The sequence below is a fragment of the Balaenoptera acutorostrata genome, chromosome 17 (genome assembly GCF_949987535.1).
Source record: "Balaenoptera acutorostrata chromosome 17, mBalAcu1.1, whole genome shotgun sequence".
NCBI lineage: Eukaryota > Metazoa > Chordata > Mammalia > Artiodactyla > Balaenopteridae > Balaenoptera > Balaenoptera acutorostrata.
In genome coordinates, this window is record NC_080080.1 from 1031317 (window position 1) to 1049956 (window position 18640).

The window sequence follows — 18640 nt, forward strand, 5'->3', positions numbered from 1 at the left end:
TTCTCGCGACGCCTCCGTGATGCCTGGGCTTAGGCCTGGGAGCCCGTACTCCTCCCTCTAGCAGGCCACTTGGAGTGCAGGCTTCTCTTGCATGATGCACCTGCCTGCTCACAGTCTTGTGTGCACCTGCCTTGCCATGGTCCCCTGCCCCATCGCCAGAAGCCCTGCTAGACTCCCTGCTTGCCAGGTGTTAGGTTCACTTAGAGCCTGTTGCTTTGTCCTGGGAGTGTGACCCTTCTCGGGGATTTCTCTGCTGGGATCCTCAGGGAGGCTCCAGGTGGATCAGTGCTGCCATAGCCCTGCTCCCAGGTGAGCATCGCTGGTCTGTGAGTGTCCAGGCTGACCAGGTCCATCAGATCTGCCTGCAGAGAGCCCATCTCCCACCATGGGGCTAGGATCTGGGCGCGCTCCTTTCCACAGAAGGCCCCCCTGACTTGGTCTTCATGCTCAGATACTCTCAAATGAGCTCTCACTGGAAACCTCAGGGCACTGGTGGTCCTGGAACCTGAGGGCCAATAGTCAGAACCTCCAAAGGGGGCCTGGGAGGGGCTGACCAGGACCTAACTTATCGCCTGGATTTCTAAGGCCTAAGCTGTTCCAGTCCTGTTCCCCTTGGTTTTGCCTTTCAAGTCCCCCTAATGAGGTTCCCAAAGGAGGGGCGTGGGCCCTGGTGAACACAAACAGGTTTGAGAGGCGTCCAGCTTCTCCTCTCCCTGTGTGAGGGGTAGATTTCTAGGGGTTTCTTTTTGTTTTTTTAAACATTTATTTATTTATTTAGGCTGCGCCAGGTCTTAGTTTGGCACACGGGATCTTTGTCACGGCATGTAGGATCTTTTAGCTGAGGCATGAGGGCTCTTGGTTGCAGCATGCGGGCTCTTTAGCTGCGGCATGCATGCAGGATCTGGTTCCCCAACCAGGGATCGAACCCGGGCCCCCTGCATTGGGAGCACAGAGTCTTACCCACTGGACCATCAGGGAGGTCCCTTCTAGCAGTTTCCGTACCGGGATCTGGGATGTTTGGGGAACGCTCTGTGTTTTTTTTAATTATAAATTTATTTATTTATTTATTTATTTTTGGCTGCATTGGGTCTTCGTTGTGGTGCGCGGGCTTCTCATTGTGGTGGCTTCTCTTTGTTGCGGAGCACGGGCTCTAGGCACGCGGGCTTCAGTAGTTGTGGCACGCGGGCTCAGTAGTTGTGGCACGCGGGCTCAGTAGTTGTGGCTCGCGGGCTCTAGAGCGCAGGCTCAGTAGTTGTGGCACATGGGCTTCGTTGCTCCGCGGCACGTGGGATCTTCCCAGACCAGGGCTAGAACCCGCGTCGCCTGCATTGGCAGGCGGATTCTTAACCACTGTGCCACCAGGGAAGTCCCGAACCCTCTGTTTTAATATTAATTTTACTGTTGGCCTTGATCCTGAGTATTCTCGGGGGTTAGTGTCCCAGCCACAGCTGGGCCGACCATCCCTTCTCTTTAGCCAGTCCTGAGGCTGCAGGGCAGCGGTGAGCCTGACAGGAGGGGAGTGTGGCTTCCCCCGCCTTCCGCCAAGCGGAGGATGGCAGACTGGCTCCCACGGGGAGAGGCAAATTTCTCCTGGCTGTTCAAGCTCCAAGATGAGAATAACTTCCTGGCTGAATCAGTTACTATCTCTCCTTGCACGTGGGGCCATTCCACCCCCGCCCCCCCCCCGACCCAGGGAGCTCAGGCTCTCTGGTCCAGGGAGGCTCTGAGCCCTCCGGGGGCCCAGGGACTGCGGCTCAGGGGCCCGGAGGCCTCCTCTCGAGAGACTTACCTTTGAGCGAATTAATTTGGATGAGACACACCCCAAAGGCCAGTTTCTCTGGTTCGGGTCACTTCCCTGGGGCCCCAGTGCAGCCCCAGGAGTGCAGATCTGTCTGCTTGTCAGTACACCTTTTCTCTGTCCTCTCTGCAGCCCCGGAGGGCAAGAACGGGCCCCCGCTACCTGCATCAGTACGTTCTCAAGTTCCCTGAGGCAGACAGAGAACCATCCTGAGGGCTGGAATCGCCCTGTCCAGTTCTTTCCAGGCCAGCCTGCTGGGGGAGGGGGCCAGGAGCCCAGCCACGTGGCTGCTCGCTCCGGAGTGGTCAGGTGCAGCGCAGGGAGCGCCCCCTCAGCCCCACGGGAGAGAGGCCTGCTCTCAGCCCCCCGGTCCCTCCCCATGCGGAGGCACCATCCCCATCGCTGCCCCGACCCCTGACATAGGGCCCCTCAAAAGCTCAGTGAGCATTTTCCCTTTGTCCATCACATTTATTGGCTTTCCTCAACTCCCAGGCCTTGTGGTGAGCTGCCCAAGTGGCTGGGTGTGGCTTCAGGCAGCTGGGTGGGCGTGAGCTCTGCCCAGACTAGAGAGCTGCCCTGCGGGCGGACTGCAGGCTGGCAGAGCCGGCTCAGCCTGAATAGCAGAGCCAGGCAGGCGTAAAGCGCGCACGCACAGCCCTGGGCCTCCGGTTTCCAGCACACCTGGGGGGCGCCCACCTGTGGCTCAAGGCCGCACTCCTCCAGCAGGACCCAGGTGGGTGCCTCTGAGTCCCAGCTGCTCCCCAGGAGCTCGGGCGGCAGGGACACGGCCCTGCGCTCCTGCCATGGGGTGCTCTGCTCCAAAAGGCTCTCCACCTGGCAGAACAGGGTGGGAGGTTGTCGGAGGGGCAGGCTTCTGGCACCACCCACACCACCCGATCCCAGAGGCACTGGGCCCGCACCTCCGGCACAGCCCCTCCCCTACAAGCTGGGCCCGCTCACCAGTTTGAACGTCCCCGACAGGGCCCCCGTCTCCAGCACCTCAGCCAGCAGCACGTGCTGGGTTGCACTCAGCGCTGGGGAGAGACCTTGTGTGAGAGGGGGTTCCGGAAGGCCAGCTAGGGAAGCCCACATTCCTGCTCCCTACCTGCCCCACCCCCGGAGCCCCTCACCAGCTAGAGCTTGCAGCAGGTAGAAGACGGGGCCGGCAAGTTCCTCTTCCAGCCTTCTGGAGGAGAACACCAGGCACTGGAGGACAGCACCCACCGGACCATCCCGAGGCTCCAAAAGCCCTCCACGCAGGCCGTGCTCCAGCTGGGGGTAAGGGCGTGGGGCGGGCGGGTGAGCGGGGGTGGGGGTGGGGCGGGGGGCGGGGCGCAGGCACCAGCTCCGCCCACCCCTCCCGCCCCAGCTCGCCCCGCACGCCCCACCCAGCTCGCTCACCGACTCATCCAGGGCTTGCAGGGCGGCCTTGTCCCGCAGCACCTGCCCGAGGGCCCCCAGCAGCTGCCCACAAGGCTCCTTGGACAAGCCCTCCAGGCCCACGGCCCAGGCCCCCACTTCTGCCTGCAGGCCCTGGAAGTCTTCGGTGGTCGCCAGCCGGCCCTCCACGGGCCCGTCTGTGGGGACAGGGCTGCCATTGCCCAGGTGCCCACACGGCCCCGGGGAGCCCTGGTTACGGAGGGCAGACCACAGGGGGGCAGAAGGGGAGCCCACCAGGGGGGTGGCCAAGAAGGTACTGACCCGACAGGAACTTGAAGTGGACAGAGGGGAACCTTATGGAGGTGAGGCAGGAGGACCACGGCAGCTGGCCACCTGCAATGTAGGAGGGCCCGTAGCCTGGACGAGGCAGGGCTGGTCAGTGCAGGGGTGGGTCCCCGAACCAGAGAGGGCTGAGGCCTCCCCTCGGCCCTCACAGCCTGTCACCACCACCCCAGTACTGGCAGCCCAGGACAGGGAGCAAGGTCTAACCAGGCTGGTGTCAGCCTGTCACCGTGTCACCCGTGTGTGTGTGTGTGTGTGTGTGTGTGTGTGTGCGTGCGTGCGTGCGTGCGTGCGTCCCCCGGCTGTGCTGTGCTGTGCTGGGCAGGAGAATGCCTCATCAGCTCGTCCCATTGCCCAGGTCCGCAGGCCTCACCTTGCTGCTGTGGCCTGAAGGTCGTCTGCTTCTTGTCCGGGAAGAAGAGGATGTCTGGCAGCCAGGCGGGAGCAGAGATGGGGAAGCAGGTTGGCGGAGCGCCTGGCATCTCCCTCCCAAGCTGGGGGCCCCTGCGCAGTACCCCCTTTGTGCCCCAACCTCCCAAATGCCAGAGCAAGGGACCCTCGGCCACCCCGACCCATGAGGTTACGCAACCAGATGCCCCCAGTGACCCCTGGTGGCTCTTCCAGGCCTCTTTGCCTCTCTGCCATGGAGTCTGGGCCCCAGAAGTCACCCTGATCCTGGCTCACCCCAGTCAGGGCCAATAACCAGCTGGGCCACCCGAAATGCGAGGATGCTGCCCGAGGGGATGGTGACCATCTTCTTCTGGCTCAGGTGGCCCTCGCCTCTGCCCTGAGGGATGGATATGGGCTCAGGACTGGGCTCTGGGTTATGGGGCCAGATGTAACAGGGTGCTGGTGGCAGGGGTCTACCCCACTGCCTGGGGACACTGCCCTCCTCCCTCCCCAGCCCGAGCCCACTGCGGGACCTATGCCGCACACCTGCAGGCACATGGCTCCCGGAAGTGCAAACTGGCCTGAGCCCTCCTGCTTTTGGGTCCGGGTGACTTCCGCCTCCTTCTGTGTCTGCAGCACCTCGGTCACGACGAACACGTCATACCCACGATTCCGCAGCTGTTGCAGGATTTTGTGCTCAGGCTGCCGCAAGCGCCTGTGGTGAGCAGACCAATGGGAAGCTCGCAGGGGTGCAACCTGCCCTCCCCTCCCCCTGCCACGGGACGGGCTTCCCTCCCCTGGACCTCAGCCTTTGTGGCCATGGGGGGTGGGGGCGGTGACACGGCCGAGGAGACCAAGAGCTCTGTGGATGCCCAGGCACGGGATACCCATCATTCTCTCCCTGGTGCTCCCGACAATGTTTGTGAGTGGCTGGGGTGCAGGAAGAAAAGACAAGTTCCAGTGGGGACGGGCGGACACCTGAAGACCTCTGGAGGGGCCCACCCCTTTGGCCGGTCGCTCACCTGGCTGCTGTCTCCCTCCACTCCCTGCCGCTCCCCGGGTTCAAATCTCATGTCTCCGCTCTGAGCTAATGGTCCTTCTCACCAGGGTCCCTGTGTCGGCTCCACCCCAGCAGCCCAGCCTCCTCGCAGTGGGACTTGGTCTGACCCCTGGCCCTAGGGCCCTGCCTGGCCGCCCTGGCCCGCAGGACCTCTGCAGCCTTCTTCCCTGCCCACTGGTCCCAGCACGCCCCTGCCTCTGGGACTTCCCTCAGCCTGGCAGAGACCCCCTGTGACTCCTGATGCCCCGAGGTCCTGACCCAGAGGCTGCCCAGTTTCAGCAGGGCCCCGCCACCCCGGGGCTCACCTCTCCCGATGCATGGCTTCCCAGGTGTTGGGGGCCACTCGCAGCATGCACACGTGCATCGAGGTGCTGGAGCTGCCCGACACCGCGGCCCCACCTGACAACTTCCCCTGTCCTGGGGCCGCCAGCTCCACGCTGCCCTGCAGCTGCCCGTCCATAGCGTCGTGGAAATGGAAGGTGCTGCCACGCTCCACAGCTGCAGCAAGACCAGAGCTGAGGCCCGTCCCACCAGCCGCCGCCTGTCCGCCCGGGCGGAGGGGCCTCTGAAAAGCGCCTGCCCCCTGGAAGCAGAGAGCCCAGAGGCCCAGAGCAGGTGGCAGCGGGCCCGCCCACTCCTCCCCCCACCGGACCCGTGGCTCTGACTCAGTGCCAAGCGGGGTACCTGGCTCCGGGGCGTCGGGCTCCAGGATGTCCCTGATGGACAGGTTGACACGTGTGTAGCGGTGTCTCCAGAACCGTGAACTCGAGGACCTCCTGCCCAAAAGGCAGTAGAGCTGGAAGCTGGTGGAGCTCTGCAGGCTGTCCACAGGGGTGAGCTCGCCACTGTGGTCCAGCTCCCGGACCACGCTCTTGACCACCCTCGCAAAGGCCGATGCCATGCTCCTGAGGCGGGCAGCTGGGTCAGGCCTTGCACCCGCAGGACTGGAAGAGGGCGGGCGGAAGAGGGGGAAGGTAGGTACTTGGACGTCTCCAGTGATGGGGAGCTCTTTCCCTCCAAAGCAACCCTGCTTGGCTAGTCCTGGGGTGCTCTGACTGGCAGAAAGCGCTTGCTGCTGACTATCACCCAACACGAAAACAAGCAGAGGTACACCCTGCCATCCACTAATCCACCTCTCCAAGGGGCCATGAGCACCTCCAGGGTGGGACATCATTCACAGCCCTCAGTGGGACTCAGGCCATGCACACCATCTGTTCTGTGATCAGAGTGCCCACGTGAAGCCCAAGAAAGCCCTGGGACTCAGCGCTTGGGGCGGGTGGCGGGGGCAGCCCTGGCCACCCACCAAGGCCTCTTATCACTTTGTCACTTCAACAAGGCTTAGGGCTGCTCACGAAAAGCAGCCACTGAGGAAGGGCAGGGCAAGGCTGGGGCCTTGGAGTGACCCCAGGCCACTGCTCTGTCTGCTGTAGCAGCTGACCCCCTGGCTGAGGTGTTCAGAGGGCAGGGGAGGAAACAGAAGCCATCACTTCCTGGGCAGTTGGTGCACAGGCCCACAGCAAGGCCCAGCCAAAGTGTCCCCAGCTCCTAGACGTGTCCTCCAGGGCTTTCTCTGCGCCCAAAGCTCCGTGAGCCACTAGTCTGTCTTCAGGGATCAGAAGCCAATGTGGGCCTGACTCAGGACCCAGGACATCTGGGCTCCAGTCACGGGGGCCAGCCCTTAGGAAGCCTCTGAGCTTCAGGGCTGGTCTGAAGTCTGAGAGTGGGCCAAGGAGCACCTAGAGGGCCTACCAGGAGTTAAGCCCAAACTAGCCGGGCTGGGGAGGACACCCCCTTCCCAGAGGCCTGGGGCTTCCCCAAGCCGGCCTGGGATTGCGAGTCCTGGGGGGCTTGGGGAAGCCGCAGAAGGGTGCCCGTACCAGGTCTCCACCCAGGGGAGCTGGCCTCCCCTCACCCAGCACTAGGGAGAGCCCCACCCCGGAGCCAGGGCAGGCAGTGGGGTGCGGCGCGCAGGGGCGGGGAGCAGCTCACCGTGACCGTGACTGTTGCGTGCCCGCGCCCACAAAGCTGAAGCCAGGCTGCTCTGCTGGCTGGGCTCGGAGGGCTCTGCCCCGGAGCTGCCGAGCGAGCACACAGCCCAAAGGTCCCCAGATCCAAAAGTGAAACCTCGGCCGGCCTGGCGCAGCGACAGTCCAGAAACACCCCATGTGAGCCCGCCCCGCAGCCCGGGGTGGGGGTAGGGGAGGGTCAGGGTGCGCCAGCTCGTGCCCCACCCGCTGCTGCCTCGAACTGCTGGGCACCAACTGCTGGGCACTTCTTCAGTCCTTCTCTCTGGAAACTCTGGGCCATGGCAAAGGGTCTGAAGAGACATTTCCTCAAAGAAAATGTATTGCTACAAATGGCCAACAAGCGCACAAAAAGATGTTCACACCATTAGCTGTCAGGGGACTGCAAATCAAACCACAGTAAGATGCAGCTTCACACCCCGTAGATAACTGTATAAACGGGAAGTAACAAGTGTTCGGGAAGATGGGGGGAAACTGGAGCCTCACACACTACTGGGAACGTAAAAGGATGCAGCTGCGGCCGTGCAAAACAGTCTGGCAGTTCCTCAAAAAGTTAAACAGAGAATTACCGTTAGATCTCATTCATTCCACTGCTAGGTGTGTATTCAAGAGAAGTGAAAACATATGTTCACGCAAAAACCTGCACATGGATGTTCCCACAACATTATTGTTAACAGCCAAAACGCAGAAGCACCGCAAATGTCGGTCTGTGGAAGCACAGACAGAATGTGGTCAGTGCATACGATGGGAGACACACGATGGTGTGGTGCTCGGTCATGCAAAGGAATGAAGTTGTGACTCACGGCACAATGTAGGTGGACCTCAAAACATTATGCCAAGTGAAAGAAGGCAGACGTGAAAGACAATATCTCACGTGATTCATGTATGCAAATTGTTTAGAACAGGCAAATCCGTAGGGACAGAAAGCATATTAGTAGTTGCCAGGTGCTGGGGGGAGGGGAATGGGGAGTGACACAGCCTCTTTTGGGGAGATGGAAATGTTCTCAAGTCGATTGTGGTGATGATTGCACAACTCTGAATATGCTAAAAACCCCAGAGTTTTACACTTTTAATGGGTGAATTGTATGGTATGTGAATTATATCTCAATAAAGCTGTTACTTTGAAAACCTGAAGCCAAGTAACGACATCCAGGCCTGTCTCAGGTTCTCAACACCCTTAGTCTCCTGGGCTGCTTGCGGATCATGTCCAGTGCAAGGCAGCCAGGAGCCCCGTGTCCCCTTTTCTCCACCACTCCACCGCCACATCCTGCCTCTGGGCCCTATGACTCTCTGGAGCCCGCACCAGGGCCCCTGCCAGTTGGCTGGCCTGAGACTCACCCCGCAGGCTCCGCTGCGTGCATTCATTCGAGCCACGGGGTTTATCAGCATCTGGTACCATGTGCTCCTGCAGATGAGGGCTCTGGCCGTGAACGGGACAAGGGCCCCTCCAGCTAGAGCCGCTGGCAGCGGCCCCGATGCCAGTGCAGGGAGAGTGACTTCCTGGCGTGTGTGTTTTGGAATGTTGCAGTGACCCGGGGCTGAGTGAAGCGTGGACAGGGCATTGCTGCGGCAACTCCTCGTTCACACGCTCAGTTCTTTGGCAATAACCTAAACAAGAGGCACTGGGCTTGGTGAGTGGTTGTGTCACTAGGCTCCTGAGGGCAGAGTCAGCCTGAGAGGACAGGACGTGAGTCCACTGGGGAGAAAAAGCAGAAGGAAGGTGGGCGGGGCTGGCCCTGCACCCCCTCCCTCTACCCCGTTTGGAGGGCTGGGGAGCACCCGGACATTTCCAGGGCCAGGAAGTCTGGGGCAACCTCCCATCTTCCTCACAGCCACTCTGTGATATGGGGGGGGGCAGTGAGGCCTCCCTGGGCAACGTCTGGGCAGACCCTGGGGGTCCAGAGCCAGCTAGGACACCGCGCCCTTGGGGGGAGAACCGTGACCAGGGATGGGAGCCTGGGAGGGGGCTTCTGGCTGTGTGCGGGGAAGGGTCAGCACCTCTGGGAGAGTTCTAAGGAAGAGGAAGCTCACGGCAACCTGATGCCCCCCCCCCCCTGGTGTGGGGCAGGCCCGGCCAGGCACTGCTGGGAACTGGGCAGAGGAGGCCACAGCCTCTGCCCTGGGAGGGCCGAGCCCCTGGGAGGAAGAAAGGTCATAAGACCCAGGAGATAACCAGGACAGCCCTTTGGAGGCAGCAGTTGGGATACCTCAGAGGACATGGGAGAGTGGGCTTAGGGAGAGGAGGCCTGAGGGCGTCCAGGCAGGGCCTCCAGGAAGGGACAGTGCCCCGTCTCATGCCAGGACCGCATGAGACGGGGCTAGGGGGTAGTCGGCCCGAGGAACCCACCCAGCCCCGGCCATCGGGCATCAGGGACGGCCAGGGTCTGGGGAGGGGTAGGGGGAGCTGCGGGCCTCGGGCTCATCTGGGTCCGCGATGTGGGTGATGCAGCCCTGGGGGCTGGCTCCACCCTGTGCCCGCCTCCCAGTGACACTTTGGGGGTTCCCAGGGTGCCGGAAGTCGGCGCCCAGGATGTCGGCAGCCGCGGCCCGCGCCGCCGCGCCCCCAGGAGCCCGCGCGGGCAAGAGGCGCCCCGGAGGGCCCCGTGTGCCCGAGAGCCGCTCGGCCGGGAGTGAACGAACGCGGAGCGGGGGCCGAGAGGGTGCCAGACGCACTGAAGTCCCAGGAGTCCTTTCCTTTGAGAGTTGAGTCCCCGCGGGGCCTCCCTCCCGCTCGCCGCCCCCGCCCCCCTTGCTGGCCCGGACCCTCGGCGGCGGCTCGGACCGCCGGTCAGCAGGGCCTGTCCAGCAGGCGCTCAATCAACGCTCGGCGGATCGCTGGGCGACGGCGAGGCCCCAGAGCAGGGCGGTCTCGGATCCAGGGGCGCCCCGGGAGTCAGGAGGGGCGTAGGCCGCAGGAAGGGGCGGCAGAACCTGGGGGGGCAGGCGGGGAAACTGCCCCCCGCAGGTCGGGATCAGCGGAGGCTCACGGTGCGTCCTGGCGGCCGGCGCGGGTGACTAGCGGTTCCCTCTGCCCACGCCCCGCCTCCAGCCGCCCCTCCCCCGCACGGCCCTCCCGTCTTGTTTCCTTTTGGTCCTCTGTCCGGAGGCCTGCGGCATCCTGCCTGGCTCCCGGCACTTTCTGCTGACAGGGGTCGGGGGAGCGGCTCAGAACCCTGCCCCACTCCAACCGGTCCTCTGCAGAGGGAAGCGGCCGTATTGCTCTTGTTTCCGACGCTCCGAGCCTCACTTCACTTTGCCCCAGCTGCGGGAGGCTCTTACTGCTGGGATCCAGGCTTTGCTGGGCTGGGGGTGGTGGTGTCTCTTCCACCTAGGCAGGTTTGCCCAGTACTAGGGCATGTGGGAAACTGTGGTGGTGAGAGTCACACCATCCATCCACCGTGGTCCCTGAGAGCCTCGTGGCAATGCTGCCATCTAGGAAACGGTAGATTAATCAACTTTTCTCCCGAAAGGATCTGGTTCTGAGGCTCATGCTCTGCCGTGAGGGTGGAGGGTCAAGTGGGGGATTGGCGGCTGGGATGGAGGAGGGACCCACAGAGCCCTCAATGGCAGTTCTCGTCTACACTCACTTCCTGCCTCTCTCCCTCTGGGATAAAAGGCGAGGGGGTATCCATGGGGTAGCGGTCCCAGCCGGCCAACCACCTGTTCCCACGTGAGGGCCCGGTGAGTCAGGGTGCCTGACTCCCATCGCACGCAGACCTCCTGGAGGGAAGGAGATGGCAGGAGGGGGACATTCCCCAAGGGAGGTGCAGGCTGGGTTGGTGGAGGGGGGATGCAGACACTTTTGCAGGCCATAGAGCCAGGAGACAGGTAACAAGCTCAGGAAGGATTTGACATGTTGTGCTCGTGCCCTGGTAAAAGTGCATTCGGTACAGCTGCACTGCTTTCCCTTTACTACTCTCCCACCCCCTTCAGAGAGGCTGGTGCCTGGGGTAGCCTTCTGTGCTGGGGCTGGAGAGAAGGGGGGTGTGCAAGGCCAAGGGCAGACGTGGGTGGGGTGGCCAGGGGAATAGCTTGCAGCTCAGGAACGCTGCTTGGGCTAGGGTGGTGAAAAGAGCAGGAAGCTGGGTATGGGAGAAGGGAGGAGAGCAGAGGGAGGTGAGGGGTGGCGGTGGGAGACAACTCCCCTGTGAGGGGTGAGAGGGAGAAGTCCATGGAAATGACCTTCCAGCAACAGGAATGTCTGTTCCTCAGCACTTGTTTGCTGAACGCCAGTAATGGAGTCCTTTTTATGGCCCCAGACCTGCACCTGGGCAGCCCTACGGGAAGGTCCACTGCGGGGAAGAGAGAAGACTGGCAGAGAAGAGATCACTCGGAGAGTGGGCAGCCAGCAAGAAGAGACCTCTGGAGGAGAGAGATGGCCAGGAAGTAGTTGGCCCAGGATGCGCAGGAGTCTGGGGAGGGTGAGGCTACCGTGATTTGGGATGGGAGATTGACCCCCTTTGTGTTGGTGTCCTCATCCTTAAGATGGAAATGACAGGGTTGTTGTGAAGACTCAATGCATTAATATGTGTTAACACTAGAATGGGGCCTAGGGACTTTCTTGCTGGTCCACTGGTTAAGAATCTGCCTTACCAACGCGGGGGACGCGGGTTCGATCCCTGGTTGGGGAACTAAGATCCCACATGCCGCCACGCAACTAAACCCACGTGCTGCAGCTAGAGACAAGCCTGCAACAAAGAGCCTGCACAGCCAAAATAAATAAGTAAATAAGTAAACAAACACAGACCTGTGCTTTAAAAAAAAAAAAAAGGGGGGCCTGGCACGCTGTAATGGGCTATAAACATGCTCAATATTTTTGTTCCGTGTAAAGAACTCAGCACCTGACTTTAAAATTTTTAATTTTTATTGAAGTATAGTTGATTTACAATATTCTGTTAGTTTTTGGTATACAGCAAAGTGATTCAGTTATACATGTATATGTATTTTCATATTCCTTCCCATTATGGTTTTTTACAGGATATTGAATACAGTTCCCTGTGCTATACAGTAAGACCTTGTTGTTTATCTATTTTATATATAGTAGTTTGTACCTGCTAATCCCAAATTCCTAATTTATCCCTCCCCATCCCTTTCCCCCCAGCACCTGATATTTTTGTTCATAAGGCCTTGCACGTGTTTCATTCTCTCTTTTGGGGAGATTCTGAAAAGTGAAATTCCTCAAATGGTATTCAGGGTCTTGGCACGTGTTGCAAATTGCCCTTCAGAAAGGCTGTGCCAACATCCAAAAAGTGAAGAGCGAAGTCTCTTCCCCTCACCCCCAAACACTGAAGGCAGACTGTTTAATCTTTGGCAGCTTGATGGACATCAAAGAGTTTTTTTTTTTTTTAATTTTATTTATTTATTTATGGCTGAGTTGGGTCTTCGTTTCTGTGCGAGGGCTTTCTCCAGTTGCGGTAAGCGGGGGCCACTCTTCACCACAGTGCGCGGGCCTCTCACTATCGCGGCCTCTCTTGTTGCGGAGCACAGGCTCCAGACGCGCAGGCTCAGTAATTGTGGCTCACGGGCCTAGTTGCTCCGCGGCATGTGGGATCCTCCCGGACCAGGGCTCGAACCCGTGTCCCCTGCATTGGCAGGCAGATTCTCAACCACTGTGCCACCAGGGAAGCCCCCATTAAAGAGTTTTAAGTGTAACTGTCAAGGTCAGTTTTAAGGAGTTAATCGTGACAGCACTTACATCCCACTTACAGTTTCACAACTCCAGGAGACAAACCCACAAACCTTGCCTCCTCTCAGCAAGTGGCTGGGCTCTCCCCTCCACCACCCCAGGACTGAAGTCCAGGAGCAGAGAGCTTGTCGGGCACAGAAGACAAGTTCAGTGCTAGACCCATGAATCCGTCAGTTTGTGCTAATAAATCACCCCAAAACCTAGTGACACAAACATCCACTGGTTTGCTCATCATTATGTGAGGTGCCCTAAATTATGACATTTAGGCTCATCTCTACTCCACGTGGTATCACCTGGGTTCATCGATTTTGTGGCTAGCTGGCAACCACTGGCCTCATGTGTTTGGCAGACGGCTGGCTGTCAAGAGGGTCAGTGGTATTAACTAGGCATGTGCTGTCCATCCTCCATCAGGCCAGCCCTGGCTCACTCATAAGGTCATGGCTGCAGGATTCTCAAGAGAAGCAAGACAGGGCAAGTCCAAAGAAGTGCTTTTCAAGATCCCTGGTGGGAAATTCCCTCATTCTACGAGAACTCCCCTACCCTGCCCTCAGAGTTTTGCCAAGGTCTAAGGGTCTTACACAGTGTTCAGCTGGTGGGGCACGACCTGTGGCTCACCCCATCTCACAGCCTGAGTGTAGGGGCCATTCTATTGCCTGGTCTTCCTAGCCTGGGGCCACCTCCGCCAAAGAAATCCCAGGGTGCCCACTGCTGTATGTTGAGTGGAGTAACACTGCCTCCCTAAGGTGGGTTCAGGTGCTGACCTAAGAGGCTGTGGGCTGCATCCTCACCTGCAGGAGACACAGTGCACGTGACCCCTTGAATCATTGGTGGCATATGTTTTACCTCTACATATGTTATAAACCCACAATACGTTTTTATTATTTTTGCTGTATCTATTTGTCTTTTAGAGAAAATAAGAAATGAGAATTAAAAAAAAATTACTAACATATTTCTCGTTTCCTGTCCTCTTTCTTCATGTAGATCTGTCTCCATATTGTATCATTTCCCTTCAGCTCGAAGAACATTTTAACATTTCCTATTTTTCAGGTCTGTGCAGACACATTCTGTCCACTTTCTTTTTATTGTGGTAAATACATACAAGTTGTTATAATCATTTTTTTTTTTTTATAATCATTTTTAAGTGTCCAATTCAGTGGCATTAAGTACATTCACAATGTTGTGCAACCCTCACCACTGCTTGTTTCCAAAACTTTTTCATCGCCCCAAACATAGACTCTCTACCCAAAAAGCATTAATTCCCCATTCCTCCTCCCCTCGGCCCTTGGTAATCTCTGATCTACTTTCTGTCTTTATAAATTTCCCTATTCTAGCTGTGTCATATAAGTGGAAGTTTGCCATATTTGTCCTTTTGTGACTGGCTTCCTTCATTTAGCATAATGTTTCTGAGGTTCATTTATGCTGTAGCATGGATCAGTACTACATTCCTTTTCAAGGCTAAATCCTGTTCCATTGTACGGATATACACTGTTTATCCATTCATCCTCATGGACACTTGGGCTATTTCCACCTTTTGGTTATTGCGAATAATGCTCCATCCAACATTGGCACACATGTTTGAGTCCCTGTTCTCACTTCTTCAGGGTATATACACGGAAGTGGAAGTGCTGGGTCAACCCGTAATTCTGTTTTTAACTTTCTGAGGAAACACCAGACTGTTTTCCACAGCGGCCATACCATTTTACACGCCCCAGCTCTATAGAGGGATTTACACACCTGGTTTTATACTTGTTTCCACTGATACACCAAAATCTTTCATGTTTTCAGAGGTTTAACACGTCTCTGTAGGGCCTCTTCGATCTTGGACGTTTCTTCTCCTGTCCTGGCCCGCGCAACAATAGAGTCTCTTGGGCCCTCATCCCACCAGGTCGCCCCTGCAGAACCCCCAGAGCCTAATTCTACGCGGAAGGAACTGCGCTGCAGCTGGGGTGGGGTCTGGGGTTCGGCCCCTCGCCCAGTCCCGCAGGGAACGAGAGCTCTTGGCGGAGAACCCGGCCAGAGCTCTACATGGCGGTGACCACCTGCCGCAGCACCTCCCTCCACACGGGCGGTGAGTACACTTCCCGGCGCTCCGTAGTGACGTTGCCCCCCCCCCCGCCCTAGCTCTGCGCATGCGTGACCCCGCCTCTCCAGCCGTTGCCAGGGCGACGGCGCATCTCTCCTGCTCCCGCTCCCCGCGGCCCGGCAGTCGCCCAGGTCTCGCCTCAGTGCGCAGTCTCGGCGCCTCCCCGCGCTCCGCCCAGCCCGCGGGGAAGCGGTCGCGCGGCGATGAAGTCGCGGGGGCCTGGTCTGGCGTCGCGGACTCCGGAGATGGAGGAAAAGGAGCAATTACGGCGGCAGATCCGTCTCCTGCAGGGTGGGTCGGGTCGGGCCCGGGTCGCGCGTCCCTTTCTTCCCCTTCACTTCACAGCGGGCCCCTGCCCGCCTCCCCTAAGGGGGTGGCTTTCTGCCCGCGGTCTTGGCGGCTAGGTCCGATCGGGTGGGGAGGTAGGTGGGGTCGGGCTGCGTCTGGGGGACCCGGAGGGGCGTCCCGACCGGCCTGGGTCACCTCCAGCTCGGGTTTCGACGGAGGGTGCGAGCGTTTTGGCGCTGCGGCGGGTGGCGGCGGGGCGGTCGCTTAGTAACCGGCGGGCGGGAGGCGGCCCCCCCACCCCCCCCACCCCCCCCACCCCCACGCGCGGGCACGTACTCGGCGCCCCTTGGGCGCTCCCTCGCTCCCGGCGCCAGACAGTGGCAAAGCCCGCTCGGGGCCAGGTGTGTGTTTCTTCCCCGGACAGCCCGTTTTGACGCTCCTTCCGTCCGTACAGCCACACTCTACTTGATATTCCCGGCCTAGACTCCCCAGTCTTCAGTTTCCAAACTTTTCCATTTTTAGCTCTAATGTGGTTTGCTGTACTTAATAAAAAAAAATCCCCTTGTAAAGTTATTCCCACAAAGAGAAGACTTAAGGACTTGGAAAGTGTGTATAGGGGAGAGTTCAGGTGGGCTGAGCCCGCCTTCCAGGCACTTCCTGGCCCTCCATCATATCTGCCCTGAGGTGTCACCAGGTCTGGACCTGGCTCTCTTTGGGCCTGGGGGCGGGACATATGGTGGGGGAGCGTTGTAACTGTGGGGCTTGTTGGCTGAGTTGTAACAGCTTGGGTTGTTCCAGCCGAGGCCTGGGCCCCACCTGCACGGGCACAGCTGTCCAGAGGCTTCCTTGGCAGGGCCCCGTGGCGGTCCGCTGCACTGCGATTCCAGACGATTAGGCCTCTCCTCTCCTCAGGGGAGGATGGTGTGACATTCTTGTCAAGTGTGGAGTACCCAGGGGTGTCACTTATCTTACCCTCACTGTCTTGTGTGCCAGGCAGGGAGCTCATTAAGGTGCAGCCCTGCTCCCTTTCTATCTGTGGGCAAGCCAGAGGGCCTCCATGTCTCTTGAGGCATTACAGCATAGGGCCTTGCCGGTCTCTTCATACTGAGTGACACTTCTCCTCAAAGGATTGTGAAGCCAGCATAACATTCCTGGCAGATAGGGAATATGCCACAGGGGTGTATTTTAAGGATAAGCAACTGGAAATAGGACTGAAGTAGAACTGATGGGAAAAGACTTACGGAGAAGACTGGCCTAGGGCATGTGGGCTGACTCTCAGTGGTTCTCAGGCACTGGCAGCTGCCCCTCCTGCACTGGGGCCTGGCAGGATCCACTGGGGTCTGCGGGGTGTCTGGTCAGCTGATGCCCCTCCAGGGAATTCTCGCTGATTTTACTCAGCCTCCGGTTAACGGGGCCTGTGCTCCTGTCTCCTCAGGTCTGATCGATGACTACAAAAACCTCCATGGCAGTGCCTCTGCCCCAGGCACCTCCGCCGCTTCCCAGTGGCAGCCGCCCACTTACAGCAGCGGCAGGGCCTTCAGTGCGCGCTACCCTCGTCTGAGCCGGAGGGGCTTCTCCCCGAACCATGGGCCCGTGTGGCGCAAGAAATACTCCCTTGTGAATCGGCCCTTGGGATCCTCGGACCCACCCGGCGACTGTGCTGCGCAGCCGCCCCCTGGGGCTGGGGGCAGCCAGGGTCCCGACCGCCAGCAGTACATCCCGGAGAGGCAGGTCCAGCTCCGTCCGGATCAGAACATGGTCATCAAGGTCAAACCCCCGTCGAAGCCGGGCTCAGCTGGCACTGCGGGGGTCCTGCGGGGCTCCTTGGAAGCATACGGGGACCCCCCCTGGAGCAGCCACGGGCCTCAGGAAGGTGACAGTGGGCCTGCTGGTGGGCAGCGGCCGCCCTCGAGGCCAGGAAGAGCCAAGGGGAGCTGCAGTGAGGAGGACCCCCTTCTGGTCTGCCGGAAGGAGCCTGGCAAGCCCCGGCTGGTGAAGTCGCTGAGCGCCGTGGGCAGCAGCCCCTCGGAGCCCTGGCGGACGGTCAGTGAGAGCGCAGCTGCGGCCAAGGCCCGCTTCGTGGCCCCCGGCCTGCCCCAGCGGGGCGGCACGGCCCTGGGCCGGAAGGTGGGCTCGCACTCTGTGGCCAGCTGTGGTGCACAGGTCCGTGGGGACGGGAGAGCGAACGCCGGCCATGCAGGTCAGTCAGCTGCCTCCGGCCTGGTGGCCGGCCCAGCTAGACCTGCTGCTGGACCCAGGCAGACCCGGGAGCCCTTGCTGCTGGTGTCCTGTCGAACCAACAAGTTCCGGAAAAACGACTACAAGTGGGTGGCTGCCTCGGCGAAGAGTCCCCGGGCCCCTCGGAGGGCCCTCAGTCCCAGGGCGGTGGCGGAGAATGTGTGCAAGGCCCCCTTTTCTGCAGCGGAACGAACGGAGAAGCCGCAGCTCAGAGCCGACCTGGATGCCAAGCCCAGGAGGTCGGCCACAGCCTCCGTGCCTGGGGCCTCCCCGAGCAAGTACAAGTGGAAGGCCTCCAGCCCCTCGGCCTCCTCGTCCTCCTCCTTCCGTTGGCAGTCAGAGGCCGGCAGCAAGGACCATGCCTCCCAGCTCTCCCCAGTACCATCTCGGTTCCCCCCAGGGGACAGATCCGCAGTGGGACCCAGCAGCTTGAAGCCCCTCTTCAGTGAGAGCCCGCTCTCGGCTTACAAAGTGAAGAGCCGCACCAAGATCATCCGGAGGCGGGGGAGTGCTAGGTGTGTGTCCCTGCCCAGCCCCAGGGTCCCGTCTGGCCAGGCAGACTCTGCCTTGTATGCAGAGCGGGTGGGAGGGCCCACCTGCAGGGGTGTGGGAGGCGGAGGGGAAGCCTCGCCCCGGACAGGGCCTGGACAGGGCCTGAGCGCGGAGCTTTGCCTGTGGTGGTGTCACCATAGTCAGTAGGAATGAGGCCAGGGTCACTGCTGTCCCTTACAGTTGAAAGGGCTCAGCCTGGTGGGGGGCTGGCCCGGGACTCCCAGCCAGGCGGGGCAGGTGGAGGTGGTCGCAGCATCCCACCCTTTCTCCTGTGGGCAAGAGACCAGAGACTGCTGGGGTGGTTCCTGTTCTGGGCCCCCAGGGTTTGTGCCCAGGCCAGGAGCAGGGCAAGCAAACTCAGGGTGCAGTGTCTCTGTGGGAGGGGGTCGTCTTTCCACCGGGGAGGAAGGCTGCCCCTTGACGGCCGGGTGACAGGGTGAGTCACTGCCTCACTGAACCCATGTCACCTTCCCCGCCCTCTGTCCTCTCGGATCTAGAGGAGGCTCGAGGACGGGGTCGTGGCCCAGTGCTCCGTCTGGGGTCAGGGACTTAATTGTGGTGGCTGCCAGTGGCAAGGGCAGAGGGCCTGCCTCTGCCATCGGACGTGGTGACACTCGCTGTCCTCCCAGCAAGTCCCACTCCAGAGGTCCTTCCTGCTGTCTGACCTTGACCTTGGGCCCTGCTCTCCCAGATAGGTGCTGTCTTGGATCCCTCGGGCTCCCTGCCCTCACTTTTTCTGGACAGCGGCCTTTGTTTCAGCCAGTGTGGGGAGGGGGTCACGAGGCTGGGGGCAACTCCT

General features: G+C 60.0%; 2 protein-coding genes across 5 annotated transcripts in view; one reads left to right on the forward strand and one right to left on the reverse strand.

Annotated features, from left to right (window-relative positions):
- Positions 1-2263: 2263 nt before the first annotated feature.
- On the reverse strand, positions 2264-8568 carry GSDMD (gasdermin D). Of its 3 annotated transcripts, none has more exons than XM_057531684.1 (11): positions 8333-8568; positions 5655-5914; positions 5276-5468; positions 4457-4625; positions 4205-4307; positions 3894-3947; positions 3500-3595; positions 3200-3375; positions 2929-3070; positions 2759-2832; positions 2264-2632 (listed from the first exon to the last, which is right to left on the reverse strand). In XM_057531684.1, exons 1-11 carry the CDS (start codon positions 8353-8355, stop codon positions 2267-2269), a joined length of 1656 nt encoding a protein of 551 aa, XP_057387667.1. In that variant the 5' UTR covers positions 8356-8568; the 3' UTR covers positions 2264-2266. The 3 variants fall into 3 exon arrangements, with proteins under 3 accessions (XP_057387667.1, XP_057387665.1, XP_057387666.1); XM_057531682.1 differs by lacking the exon at positions 8333-8568 and adding an exon at positions 6960-7169; XM_057531683.1 differs by lacking the exons at positions 3500-3595; positions 8333-8568 and adding an exon at positions 6960-7169.
- A 6335-nt stretch (positions 8569-14903) lies between these two features.
- ZC3H3 (zinc finger CCCH-type containing 3) overlaps positions 14904-18640 on the forward strand; it is a 90384-nt gene continuing 86647 nt past the window's right edge. For both annotated transcript variants that reach the window (XM_057532337.1, XM_057532338.1), the window contains exons 1-2: positions 14904-15054; positions 16487-17804. In XM_057532337.1, the coding sequence (XP_057388320.1) occupies positions 14967-15054; positions 16487-17804 (1406 nt within the window). In that variant the 5' untranslated portion in view covers positions 14904-14966. The remainder of the gene's footprint in view (positions 15055-16486; positions 17805-18640) is intronic.

Excerpts from the sequence above, each read along its gene's own strand:
- GSDMD (XM_057531682.1), bottom strand. The coding sequence starts at position 7,135 with ATGGGGTGTTTCTGGACTGTCGCTGCGCCAGGCCGGCCGAGGTTTCAC. Across the intron at positions 5,915-6,959 it reads ACGCAACAGTCACGGTCACG|TCCTGCGGGTGCAAGGCCTG; the intron begins GTGAGCTGCTCC and ends GCCCTCTTCCAG. Across the intron at positions 3,596-3,893 it reads CTTCAGGCCACAGCAGCAAG|GCTACGGGCCCTCCTACATT; the intron begins GTGAGGCCTGCG and ends TGCCTCGTCCAG.